At 30.8% G+C, this 12,853-nt stretch overlaps 1 protein-coding gene across 23 annotated transcripts in view; it reads left to right on the top strand.

The window, feature by feature from the left end:
• The window catches only part of LOC148620174 (regulator of G protein signaling 6-like), a 70,411-nt gene extending 58,277 nt beyond the window's left edge, over positions 1-12,134 (top strand). For 8 of the 23 annotated variants that reach the window (XM_088580832.1, XM_088580831.1, XM_088580821.1 and 5 more), the window contains 2 exons: positions 2,750-2,797; positions 5,369-12,134. In XM_088580832.1, coding sequence (XP_088436958.1) covers positions 2,750-2,797; positions 5,369-5,579 — 259 coding nt within the window. In that variant the 3' untranslated portion in view covers positions 5,580-12,134. Of the gene's footprint in view, positions 1-723; positions 801-2,749; positions 2,798-5,368 lie in introns of those variants that run through there. The other 15 variants (XM_088580836.1, XM_088580827.1, XM_088580825.1 and 12 more) reach the window with 6 other exon arrangements.
• Positions 12,135-12,853: the final 719 nt, after the last annotated feature.

The following is a 12,853-nucleotide window of genomic DNA, read 5'->3' as shown; positions in this document are numbered from 1 at the left end:
GTAAGTTGGTGTGTATTCCTTTTGGCTTGTAACCTGTCTGGTAACAGCTTCTTCTCACATAACCTTTATGATGAGCATTTAGACAATTTTCTGCAACTTTTATAGCCAAATCCATTTTCAGTGGTCTTTTTCCATATATAATATATACTAGAATAGATATGCTGTGGATTAACTTCAATTTTAAAAAGATATTTTTAGAGCCTTTATGATGACCTTCAATTAACAGAAAGCTTGGAATTCAAAATTTTATGATAACATAACTGGAATGTGAAAATTAAATTTTATGGATTTTTTTTTAGTTTAGCAATGTCCTATTAAAAACATTTTATAAACTTGAATAAATGATTGTTGCATATTTTTTAAAACTTAACATTTATATTTGGTTCAATCTTTGTGCTGCTAAATGCCAACCGCTTCATAATAGAATTAATAGCTAGTACTACAATTGGTAGATAATTTTAATGCTAATTGAGCTAATAACCTGTAGGCAAAATTAATTAATATACAATAATACCCTTATTCACACCTTCATTTTGCACTGTACCATGAATTGCTTCTTTGGTTACTTGTACATGTTACCATTTATGACACCAGCACAATCACGTCTGCTCCCATCCCTGTTGCTTACTAGTACAGGTACCAGCTCCTAAATAATGGGTACCAGTATAATGATTTTGTTCATGCATAGAGTTGATCTTTTTTTTTTATTTCTGTTTTTTGAAGAATGCTCCTAGAATCACTTTGGAATAAAGCGATGGACGTAGTAAACCATAAACCACAATAAATTTTATGATTTTTGGGCAAGTATAGAATGAAAAATTGATCCTTGTACGCATAATTATCCATGAACCCTTTAACAGTCATGTCTAACTAACAGCTAATGGGTATTAAAGGAAGATATTATAGTATTTTTGCGTTAAGTTTTCCATATTGGCTTAGTTATTGGTCCGAGGCTAGCCAATATTCTAGCGAAGGACCAATATGGAAAACCTTAAGCAATTATACCTTCATTGACTAACTAGTCCAATGTGCTAGGCCAATATGGATTTTAACCAGTCCAGTATGACATATTGGATGGGTAAAAGCTGTATTGGACGGCTAAATCTTGTATTGGCACACTTTTTTATTTGTATTTTATTGGCAGTTTTTATCATATTTAGGCTAATATTCCAACGTTAGTCAATAATACTAGTTATTCATAACTGACATTTATAATGGCTTTGGTTTAGGAATACTTGTACTAATACTATTAATAACGTTTTGTTTATATGAAGATTTCATTGAAATAACATTATAAAGTTCCTTTTAGTAGTGGATTCCTATGGTGTCCTGTTCGCCTTTTAAATGTATCAGCCCATATAAAATTAGGACACTGCCCATATTAAAGTGATTCATGGTGAAGAAAAAACCACCAAACAAACAATGCTTTTTTCAGTCAACATATGCTATATTTTCATGCAGCAGCAAGAATATCCCTTTCCGTATTCAGAGTTTTTTTTTTTTTTTATTAAAAAAAAAAATCATTCATTCATCTCCCACTATAATCCACGAAATCAAATCAAGTCAACCATGATAAATTGCAAAATCTATACAATAGTTTTCTCAAAAGCACAACAACCATATGAAAACTAAGCCTGATTATGTGATCAGTTGCTGATTCTGAATAGGAACTAGAAATGAGTTTGGTGGGGTTTTGACATACGTGAATCACCTCCTTTTGGATTTTTTTTATAAAGACTGTTACCTAAATGATCAACTTCTATTCAAGTAACTTCACATGCTAATGTCATACATATTAGGGGTTCAAAGTAACAATGGTCTGAGATCAGGGACTCTCAATATCTGACTAAGGACCTTTGAAATTACATTTACCTAGGTCCAGGACCTTTAGCTATATTCATTTAGACTTTTTAGGGACTTTTGAGGGTTTTTTTTCTAGTAAACCATTTACATGTAAATGTATTTTAAAGTTTAAAAGTTCAGGAACTTCCACTGTTGAAGGTAAATTTGGACTCTTGCATATGTTCAACGATATCATCCCTTGAAATATTGTTTATTTTCAATAAGTTTTCAGAAAATCAAAATCATGCTCATTCTCCAAAGGCTGAAGCAGCTCAAGTGAAATTCTTCACATTCACAATTACAGATTGAAGATATTGTGCCCACCCTTTTAGGTCTATACTGTCCTTACTGTCGAAAGTACTTTTTGATATATAAATATTACAATATAATATAATTAAATACAAACTTTCTAATTCTGCATATGAATGAAGACCACTTTAAAACATTGCCCAAAGGAATTTCCCCTTTAAACATTGCCCAAAAGAATTTCGCCTTTGTAACATTGCCCAAAAGAATTTCCCTTTTGAAACGTTGCCCAAAAGAATTTTCCCTTTGCAACATCGCCCAAAAGAATTTCCCTTTTAAAACATTGCCCAAATGATTTCCCTTTTGAAACATTGCCCAAAAGAATGTCCCCTTTGAAACACTGCTTTCTGTTATTCCACAAATTTTACCTTGATGATATATGTTTGCTGTACATAACTATATCTATTTTCTATATGAATTTTTTTTTCTTTTTTTTTGCAATATTTCTCTCTATTTCTTCATTGTTTTTATTAAGAATGTTTTATATCTGTTGCATGGTTAAATAATGTTTTTCATTTCTGTTTTGCGGTTTGCTGTTTTTTTTTATCAATCATTGTATTGTTTCTCAATCTCAAAAATAGACTTTTGTAACAATTTTCAGTGACAGGGCTAAGCCACCTGTACCGCAAAAAGCACATAGAGAATTAAGGTAAAATTTGTCATGATGCAGCTTTTCTCAGCATTAAGCATGGCTGCTGTATTTAGCATAGCGGATAATTTTAAATATTTTACAGCGAGTGACATAGTTAACTTTATGGAATTTAGTTGGTCTTTCCTTGATTGAATGATCATTACCTGATGAAATTCTTAGGTATACTCTCTTTGAGACATAGATTCAGATACCTGTGGAATGACATGGGGTTTAAATCTCCTTCACAATTGTCCAGTTAACTATGTAAGGTATTTTATCAGGTAATGGTCACTCAATCAATAGTAAACTAACCAAATTCTCTGACATTAATTATTGTACTTGCTATCAAATTTATATGGACCATTTTCATGAGAATTGAGTATACATTCTTCAACATCATAATTATGGTACTTTCCATTTTTGTTCATCCAAAAAATGAACAATTTAGGGACTTAGAAATGTTTAATGTTTGATATATCAGCTGACGGGCGTATCATGCACTCATGGCACAGCTTTTTTTCGATCATGTTTGGAATAACACTGAATTGTGTAGGAAAACCTGTTAATATATGTATTCTCCAAACATCATGAAGTTAATGTTATCCTTATAGAAATTACTCGCTATGTGGTTTATAAATAATTGAATATTGGATGAGAATTATATAAGTATATCTTTATGTGATTCTTTTATAGTTATTGACTTATATCAGTATGAAGGAGACTTATATGATGCACTAGAAAAAGAGCTTAAACATGTGTATAATTTGTAGCATGTTGAAATATTATTTCAGTTTTATGTACACATTTTTTCCATAGAAATATTCAATCACAAAATCTTGAAAATTGTTTGAAGGTTTTCGACCACTTCTAATACTTCTGAAGAAAGATATACATAGATTATGTGAATTTTTCAATTTGAAGCGCAGGGGTTTGTTTATAAGGGCCCTGGATGACCAGTGTAGGTGCCCTGTAATTTTTACTCTGCCAGATTGTCCATCCATCAACAAGTTCTGTAGGTGCTAATTTTCAAATATATTATTCATGGCGATGAGCTGAAATTTTGTACTTATATTAATTAAGATGTGAAGATGTTCATATTATAGTTTACTTTGGTAAAAAAGTGGATTAGAGTTTTTGTAAGAACTTATTTTCATGAAAAACCATAGTTTTTGATGGTCAGAGTTTGTGAGTATAAAATCACAAAAACTACTCAAAGATTGTTCATTCAAGCTTTTTCACATATTTCCCATGGTCATCAGAATTGTCATTTGAAGATGTACGTGTGTATTATTTTTAGAAAAAAATAGCAGATTATTTACAAGCAACAACCATTTCTTCTTTTCCATGGTATATCACCAATTTTAAGAAAAAGCTTTTGTGTGTAAAAAATCTTAAAAGATTTATGCAAAGATGGAGTATGAAAAATAGTTATTATTACATTATATAGATGTGCATTTCCAACTTCAAAGAAAATGGATAAATATTTTTTGTTAAAACTTCATTTTCTGACTTTGTCAGTCTTCTAGTCATCATTCCAAATCGGTACATCACTGTCAGGGTAGCAGTGAAACAGAAACTAAGTGATACATGTATGTAATAAATTTAGAAGCCCTGGTACATGAAGCTACCATACATTATGTACCTTCCTTTGCCAGAGGGTAGGTCTCATTGAATTAAAGAGCTTTGATATAGGGTTACTGCATGAATATCAGGAAATATTGTCTGGAGTAGCATTTTTAAAAATCACAGGAGCTTGCGAGTGCAATATATATTCTACAAAGGATAATATCTCCCAATATTAATGCAATGACCCTTTATTGTATAGCAGATGCTATAAACACATTTAAAATGTGTTTTTGTAGTTGATGATGCTATGATGAAGCTATATTGCACACAATATTGGAAATACTGTTAAGGTACTTTAATTCTCAGATACCAATTTTCGTGGATTAGGGAAGAAACACAAGTTCATGGGTTATTGAATTCATTGTCTTGAGGTTTTCAGTTTACGTATCTATTGAAATCTCCTTTTCGTTGGGAACAAAATTTTGTGGTTTGGCCTATCCACGAAAACCGCGAAATTTGGTACCCATCGAACAATTGTACTTTCACAGTATATTGCACGCTATTTTTATCTTGCTTTCCATAGGAAAAATATATTACTATACAGTAATAGTTATTGATTTGCCGTGTCAATATTTGTAAAAAATAGTTGGGCTGCTTACCTTGCTATGAAGTCCTTTCCTTTTGTTGTAGTGTCCTTTTGTTTCTCTGTTAATACGGAAAAAAATTGTTTTTGATCAATTTAATGCAGTAATGTATATTGACAGTGCTAGTTCTTGGTTAAATGATGATGTTTTGTAGTAGAAAACAGTTCTGGTATAGTTTGGAATATTTAAATGTGTAAAAATTTTCTATATGGGAAGTAAAGATTTTTTTTGAAAGATTTGAAACAAGATTTCAAGATTTTGAATTTTTTAAAGTTCAGAATGATTTTGATATGAAAAAGAAATATGAGTATAAGTTAAACTGTATTTTTTTTTGTACTGATTGTATTTGAAGTCTAATAAATATTCTGATTTTTTTTAGTGGTCTTTCACCAGGACAAGTTCGACGACGTTCTGAGGAACCAACCAGAATCCACAGCATAAACAGTGGGAGTAATCGACGGAAGAGCAATCTGGAAGTTCCCAGACAATATGGTCATAATGTAGACAAGCGAAAACAAGAAGTTACACAGACTAAAAGTCTTAATGTACCAAAAGCCAATAGTGTTGCACCTTGGGAAGGGTCACAATGATGGAACTAATAGTGATACACATGTATTAACATTTATTTAGGCCATCTAGAATTAATTCTTTTGACTTTAGGGTCCTTAAGACTGGATTTAACTACATGTATTAAAAAGTTAGTTATGTTCCCAAATGAGTATGTAAATAACATACTGTAAAGGCCATTTGTTTAAAGAAGCAAACACAATTAGAGTCTACTAAATGTTTCCCTTCTGAAAAAAAAAAAAATAATAATAATAAAAAAATGAAAAGAAAATTTTTTTCCACTTCTGTACTTGTTAGGGCTGAAAGCCAAATGAATTAACTTGTATGGCCTTCCCACTTCGCAATCTTGTTTTGCAAAAGCTTGTTTTTTTCTAGTCAGAAAAAATGTAGAGGCAATCATAGGCTAGTCCATTGAAATGTAATGTGATTTGATTGTTCATATATCAATTGGAACTACTCTGCCATTTCTGCTACACTAACAAATAACCTCGGATGCAGAAAGAAGATGTTCTTCTTGAATTATTTTCTGGTTGTTGTAGTGATCCACTGATCAAAGTAGTTTTATTCACCAGGTGGCGCAAACAAAAATTGAGTTAAATATCAATAGAAATGGAGAACAGTAACTCCTTCAAGAATTTTTGCACAATAAGAGGAGCTATGAAAAAGGTGATGATAAGATTTCAACCAGTGCAACTACAATTTTAGAACGGATGTGGCAAATTCAGGACATTTTCTTTCTAGTGCGTACATGGTTTTGCTCTGGTGTAATGAGGAAGAATGAGTAGCTCTGATTGGTTCATTTATACTTTTCAAATTATGTTTTGTTACATTATTGCAGAAATCGTATTGTGTTTTCATAGATCTAGAATTGTTAAAATATGCCAAATATTAATAACTTCTTTTTGACATTAACTCTCCCTTTTTAAGATTAAGACATTATAAGTACATCTAGTTTAAACAATTTTTTGCTCTTTATATATTTTCACAATTTTTAATTTAGACCTGTAACTTGAAAATAAAAGTACTGTGAATATATTTTTCAAAAAAATTTAAAAAATCTTTTTTAACAAAAGATACAATATTCAAGATTGCATGAAAATAGATTGACTGCAAAACATGCAAAAAAAGAATTGCATGAAAATGTTCAAGATTATGGCAAAGTGTATCTAGTATAAAAAAATTAGGATGTGCCAGTTTATCTCTTGATTTTTAACTTGTATTATGGGTCACCTTGCAACTGAAAGTTTGGTTACAACTCTTCATTATATTGTTAAGCACACACATAGCAATATGTTTGAAGTTCAAATTATATATGTTGGAGTTCAAATTTTTCAGATGAATTTTCCTTTATGAAAAAAAAGTCACATGATTAATCACATGACTGATGGTTTGACTGATACTAGGGTCACATGATTTTCGACAATTATTAGGATACATGTAGTTGTATATTGATCACATTACTTTCATTTAATATTTTAATTAGATTAGGCCATTTAAAAGTTATTTCTTTGTTTTCAGGCCCATGTTCTTTATTAAGCCTTTTCAGTGAAATAAGAACAAAAAAAAAGTAGTCTCACAAGGGGGCAATGAAAAGCTAGAAAGAAATGTCTCTCTCTTTGTTTTTCCATGAAAAATAGCATGAGAATCAAGAAATTAACTTTGAATGGCCTAATGTCTGCCCCTGTATTTTAATAACTCCAATGCACTCCTGTTTAAGGTCTATTAATTGCATGTAGTTTTATTCAAACATTCACACTGATATATTGAATCACATGACAATCAGGTGATTTACCTGGACATACTATATTAGTCACATGGGAACTTAATACATGTAATAAATGTTAGTGAAAAAGTGTAACTTTCAAATGGTCAACTGGTCAAATATCTTTTAGATATAAATTTCAACTTCACTACCTGTGGTATTTCTTAATAAGCACAGGTAAAATTATTGTAGTGAGTACAATGGCTTAATCATGCTGAAAATTCTATTGAATACATTTGTTTTTAATTTTGAATGATTGGTGAATTTGGTATAAATGTATTGTCAGTAAAGCATGCAGAATTACTCATCAGCCCATAAAAGGTGTGTAATATTTATCTCTGCATATCTTTCATTAAGACCATGTCAGGCTGAGATGTTCACCAGAAATGTTATTTTTGCTATGAGTACTTGGTGAAAAGGACCAGGCCTGGGTTTCATAAAAAAAAATTGATCAAGCTGATAATTTCCTCAAATCCTGGAGTTTTTTTCTCAAATCTTCAATTCAACTAATCAGTTTTGGTTGAAACTTGAGGTGAAGAAGGATTTGTGGAAAATCTCAATGTTAGATTTTTTAGAAACCAGGCATAGAACAAATATCTTCATAGTATTGTCAGGGAAAATAGAGCTAGGCTGCGTAAATTCATAAATTAATGTGTACTTTAATTATTTTAATTTTGTAAATTTTGCAGAAAACAAGATTTTTTAACTTTGCTGTTTTGAGAAAAATCCTACTTCAGTAATATTATAAATTTCACACTGTGAGGTTTTATTATTTGATTTTTAAAAAGTCTGCCAATTTTTTCGACTAATATGGCTTTATTAAATAAAACTTTTTTAGCAATTAAGGGGGCTTAAATAGATTTCTGTTAATAACTACAAAAGATTTTCACCATGTCAGGGGCCATATTAAATAATTAGAGGGTACTGCTTGCATTTTTTAAAATTTTTGTATGATTTTGAACATAGCAGATGTACACATACGTACGATAGGTGGTTAGAACTGATTTATATCTCCTTTCCCATTCCATCCATTGGTTTGTGCCATAATTCATTAAAATTAAGTTTTATGAGCTAATTTCATTTTTTATATCCCTGTTTACCCCCTGCTCATATGTTTGGGATCATTGATTTTAATAGCTGTATTCCATGGTCCTTTTTCATATTTACAGAATGTAAGGCATTTTAACAAGTTTTTCTAAGGGAAGTAACCAACCAACACAGGACAACATGGTTGGAGATCTCATTGGAGAAAGGATAAACAGTATACATTTTTCTTTGAAACTTTAACTATTTACACTTCAGTTAGTAGATATATGGTTTGAAATAAATTATAATAAGTCAAATATTTGAATTTGAAATCTACTGCTGTCCATTGTTTCAATAGGATAGTAAAACAGTCTGGGTTGGAGAGTTACTTCCCTTTGCTAAAAATTTAACAAAGTCAAAGTCAGGAACATGGAAGATGACTAATTGGACGGTTGTTTAAACATGGTTGGAACAGATAATTATTCTTTGATAGCTTTTAATTTCAATTTGTCACTGAGGTAAATATGTACAGATATTAAATACAAGTCACTAGAACATTATTAGGTATTGTACCGGTATTAGATTATTGATTTTAACTATCATGACAAAACAGGAATACTTGATTCTTTTTTTTTACACATTTAAAGCTTTCAATGGTCTTACTGATGCCCGGGATGGTTTTTTCAATAGTTTATGTATATGTAAAGAGAATAGGTATGGTGTATATTTCAAAGAGGCAACAACCCCACCCGGATGAAAATTGGTCTATTTTTAGTAGTTCAGGCTTTGCCCTTAGCTCGTGGGCATCTAGAATATTTTTCGATATTTTTTATTACCATCTTCTTTCTCTTTATTACCAGAAACTTGGGTAGTGACATTCATAGCCCTGTCACATTTCACACCAAACAATAATGAAAACCATATCATCTTGAGTCTTTTGTTTTTGACTTTGGATTATATTTTCTACTCTGACCATGCCTGCTAGGGCAATAAATTGATCTTGTGAAGGAGACTTAACCTTAAAGTATAATTGATACATTTTTAGTTCTCTATGAGAACTTCAAAGTATTACTTCATCCAATCTTTATTTCTGATTTCTATATCTCAGCGAGTTCCATTAATTCCTTTTTGAATTGCTAGCTTAACCACTTTATGTATGCTCATTTTTTAACTAAAGTTACCGAAATGGTTGTCCTTTTAATGGCATAATTTGTGTTAGGAAACTTAACTAGACATGCTGTAGTTAGGACACAGATCTATTTCACAAAAAATAAAGTTAATCTAAATTGATCTAAATGTTACTTACAATAAAGTTTATACTTTCAACTTTTTGTAAAATTGACTGCTTGTACTTACTTTACAATACAGATTAAAGATGGGTAGAAAATTTCAAGAACTTCTATTTTAAACAGCTTGATTGTTTGTGCTGAAAAATCAAGAGTTGACATTCTAAGCATGAAATTCTTTAGTAAAAAAAACCTTGTTAATATCCAAATATTATGTGGTTTCATGTCAATTTCTAAGCTGGCTTGTTCAGTCAACTTGGACTTTTAACTGTTGAATACTCCTAGAATATTTACTTAAAAGTGTTGCATTACCTCAGAGAAGTAGAATTGTTAATATACCAAAACAAAAGGTCTGTTTCATTAATTTATGTTTATGAGAGAACCTACCTAGTAGTATTTCAATGGAGGGTGTGGGAGTAGAAACTACCGCCAACCTTTCCATTGTTGAAAATATCTTTTAGCTGTGTTCCAAATTTTGGCAAAAATGAGCAGATAGGAATCCCCCCTTTTTTGCGCTTGCTACCTTTCTTGTTTTTTTGCTGACTTGTTAAGATTTATATCAATTCTGTATGACAGTACCGGTACTTTTATTTGTGGGAATCAGTTTTTGTGGTTTGTCAAATTACATTAGTTTGTTGAAAATTGCATAACTGTTAACAAATCATATAGGAAATTCTCCCCCATTGTCACTGTCTTATATGGGAGATTTTTATGTAAAAGTATATTTTGGGTTTAAATATTCAAACATGCAAAATTTTTCACATAAAATATAGATATTAACCGCCCACAAATCATACATTTCTATGTAGGAGATTCAAAATTTTTCATTGGTTTTGTTGGAGTCTCCCCCACCTCTAATGTGGATTGACAGGTATGATATTGAATCTGTTGCTTTTATTACAACATCAATAAATATATAATGTTTCCTTTGAAATTTGAATTTGTGGTTTGACTCAAGTACAAAAACCATGAAAATTGGAATCTTATCAAAAGTCTTTAACTTTTCCAAGTTCAGACAATGATCTACTTGAGTTCTCAGTAGCGATAATGAGCAATTGATGAGTAAGTTTATGAAGTTCCTGGACTAGGTAAATGCATTTTCAAAGGTCCAAGGACAGTAATTGAGGGTCTTAGACCTCGGACAACTTCTGATTTAAACCCTGCCAATGAACAATATCTCTACCACATTGAAGGATAAAACCAATCTGATATAATTGATTAAAAGCCATAAAATATCTGTAATGTGTTTTTTTTGTTAATATTAGTTTTGTTATAATTTTTTATAGTTTATTGTCAAATTTTTAATGGTTTTTTTATGTTGACATTTTTGTGTGCATGAAGTCATGAGAGAACTGTTGTTGATTTCACAAATAAAATTAAGTTTGAAATAAGTCATTAGTTATGATATCATTGAAGAAAATAATATTGTGATGTCATAACCTATGATAAATTTTATACTTACTTTTTTTTTTGTGGAATTAAACACTGATTGGTTAACTTAGTGAACTTTTTCTGGTGATTTTTTCCCTATAGTTTCTTTTATATGTACTGTGCAATATATTACATACTTTATATAGAGAACTGATTAACAACATTTGCCATGAGATTTTTTAAATGTTAAGAACAGTTGCTTCTAAATACCAGGCAGGTTTCAATAACAACAATAATTTAAGTGAAGACAAAAACTTACCATGTTACTTATTTATTCTTCTCATAATTTTTTTGGGGGGAGGGGGGTGGGGTGTTGTAAAAAACAACACTTAGTTTTTGAAATTAAATGGAACAAGCAAAATATTTATTTACATGTACTTCCTGTTGCAATTTTAAGAGTTTTCTCCCCTTCATATTGCATTTTATATAATCTTTATATCCATTGAAGAGATTAATATCTAAAAAACAATATCAATGTTATTATTATATCATTTATGCAAGGCCAAAACTGCAGAAAAATTTCGGTTATTTTTTTCTGTTACGAATCACCTCCACCTGGTTCTTATTAAAAGCTATACTTTATTTATATGTACAGTGTAACCTGTCTTAACCAAACCATTTTTTCACTGAAAAATTCATTGGATTAAGGCATGTGTTTGGTCAACACAGGTTCGAAAGTTATTAAAACTGATATTAAGGGAACTCGGGAAGATGTTTGTTTTGAACAGGTTTCTGGTTTATTCTTGGTTTGGTTGAGACAGGTTTCTCAGTAAAATGGCACAATAGTCAGGAATATTTTTTATAAACTTATAACAAAATTGAATGCCTGGATGAGGAATGTTTGTATCGTATGTTATGCGTCAATTTTATATGATTATTTTTGTAAATAAGCAAATCCCATTGAGTTATATGCTTCGTTTTTAAGATAATTTGAATTTTAGAAATTCGACATTGAAGATTGTTTATTTTTTTACCCAAATTTGATTTTGTATACAATATGTTCTATTATACTGATACACAGCAATTGTTATTAACTAGAATGATTAAAAATTTATAAAAAGCACTGAAAATAATTGATTTTCTTTTTTTTTTTTTTAAATTCTATGTACATGTACATAGTATTTTTCAGTGTACACCTGTATGAAAAAGGTTAAGTTGTTCCCTTTATTCATCTTGTCACATCTCGTCTCATACAATGAAACTCATACTTGCCAACTGACCCGAAATCACTGGGTCACACCTGCAAAAATGTCCCTTCACCACATTGTAATGATGACTCACAGTGGGTCAGTTTTCTCTTGCAAAAAAATGACCAAAACATCAGAATTTTAACCAAAGAGAGATAACTCAAACTTCTCCCTGAAAATGAAATTTCAAGTTGTTAATTATTTTCGTAGTAAGACCTATAACACAAAACTAGAAATGCTGTGAATAATGCCCACTAACTTGATACACTCCATTCCATTTAATAATATGTGTCTTTTAACCTCCAAATTAGTTTGAAAGGGTAATCAAGGAAACCAAGATTATAGCGGTAATAAAAAAATGTAATCCAGCAACAAAGACCAGACATGGAAAACAAACACATCAAAGAACATAAGTAACTAAAGTAATACGTACAAAGTAACAAAAGGAAATGAGCAACTCTGACCACTAAAAACTGGGAGCATAGACCAGGTGCACCGGTAGGGTAAGCGTCCTCTGCTTTTCTAGAAACACCCATAGAGTTGCTCATAAATAGTCAAGTCTGGGGTAGACGAAAGAGGGAAGGAAAACTATGACAAGTTGAATA

Source organism: Perna viridis, chromosome 4, assembly GCF_037379345.1.
Source record: "Perna viridis isolate PV_CMFRI_1.1 ecotype Kerala chromosome 4, ASM3737934v1, whole genome shotgun sequence".
NCBI lineage: Eukaryota > Metazoa > Mollusca > Bivalvia > Mytilida > Mytilidae > Perna > Perna viridis.
Note: the sequence above shows the minus strand (reverse complement) of the source record. Positions and strands in the feature narration are given on the sequence as shown.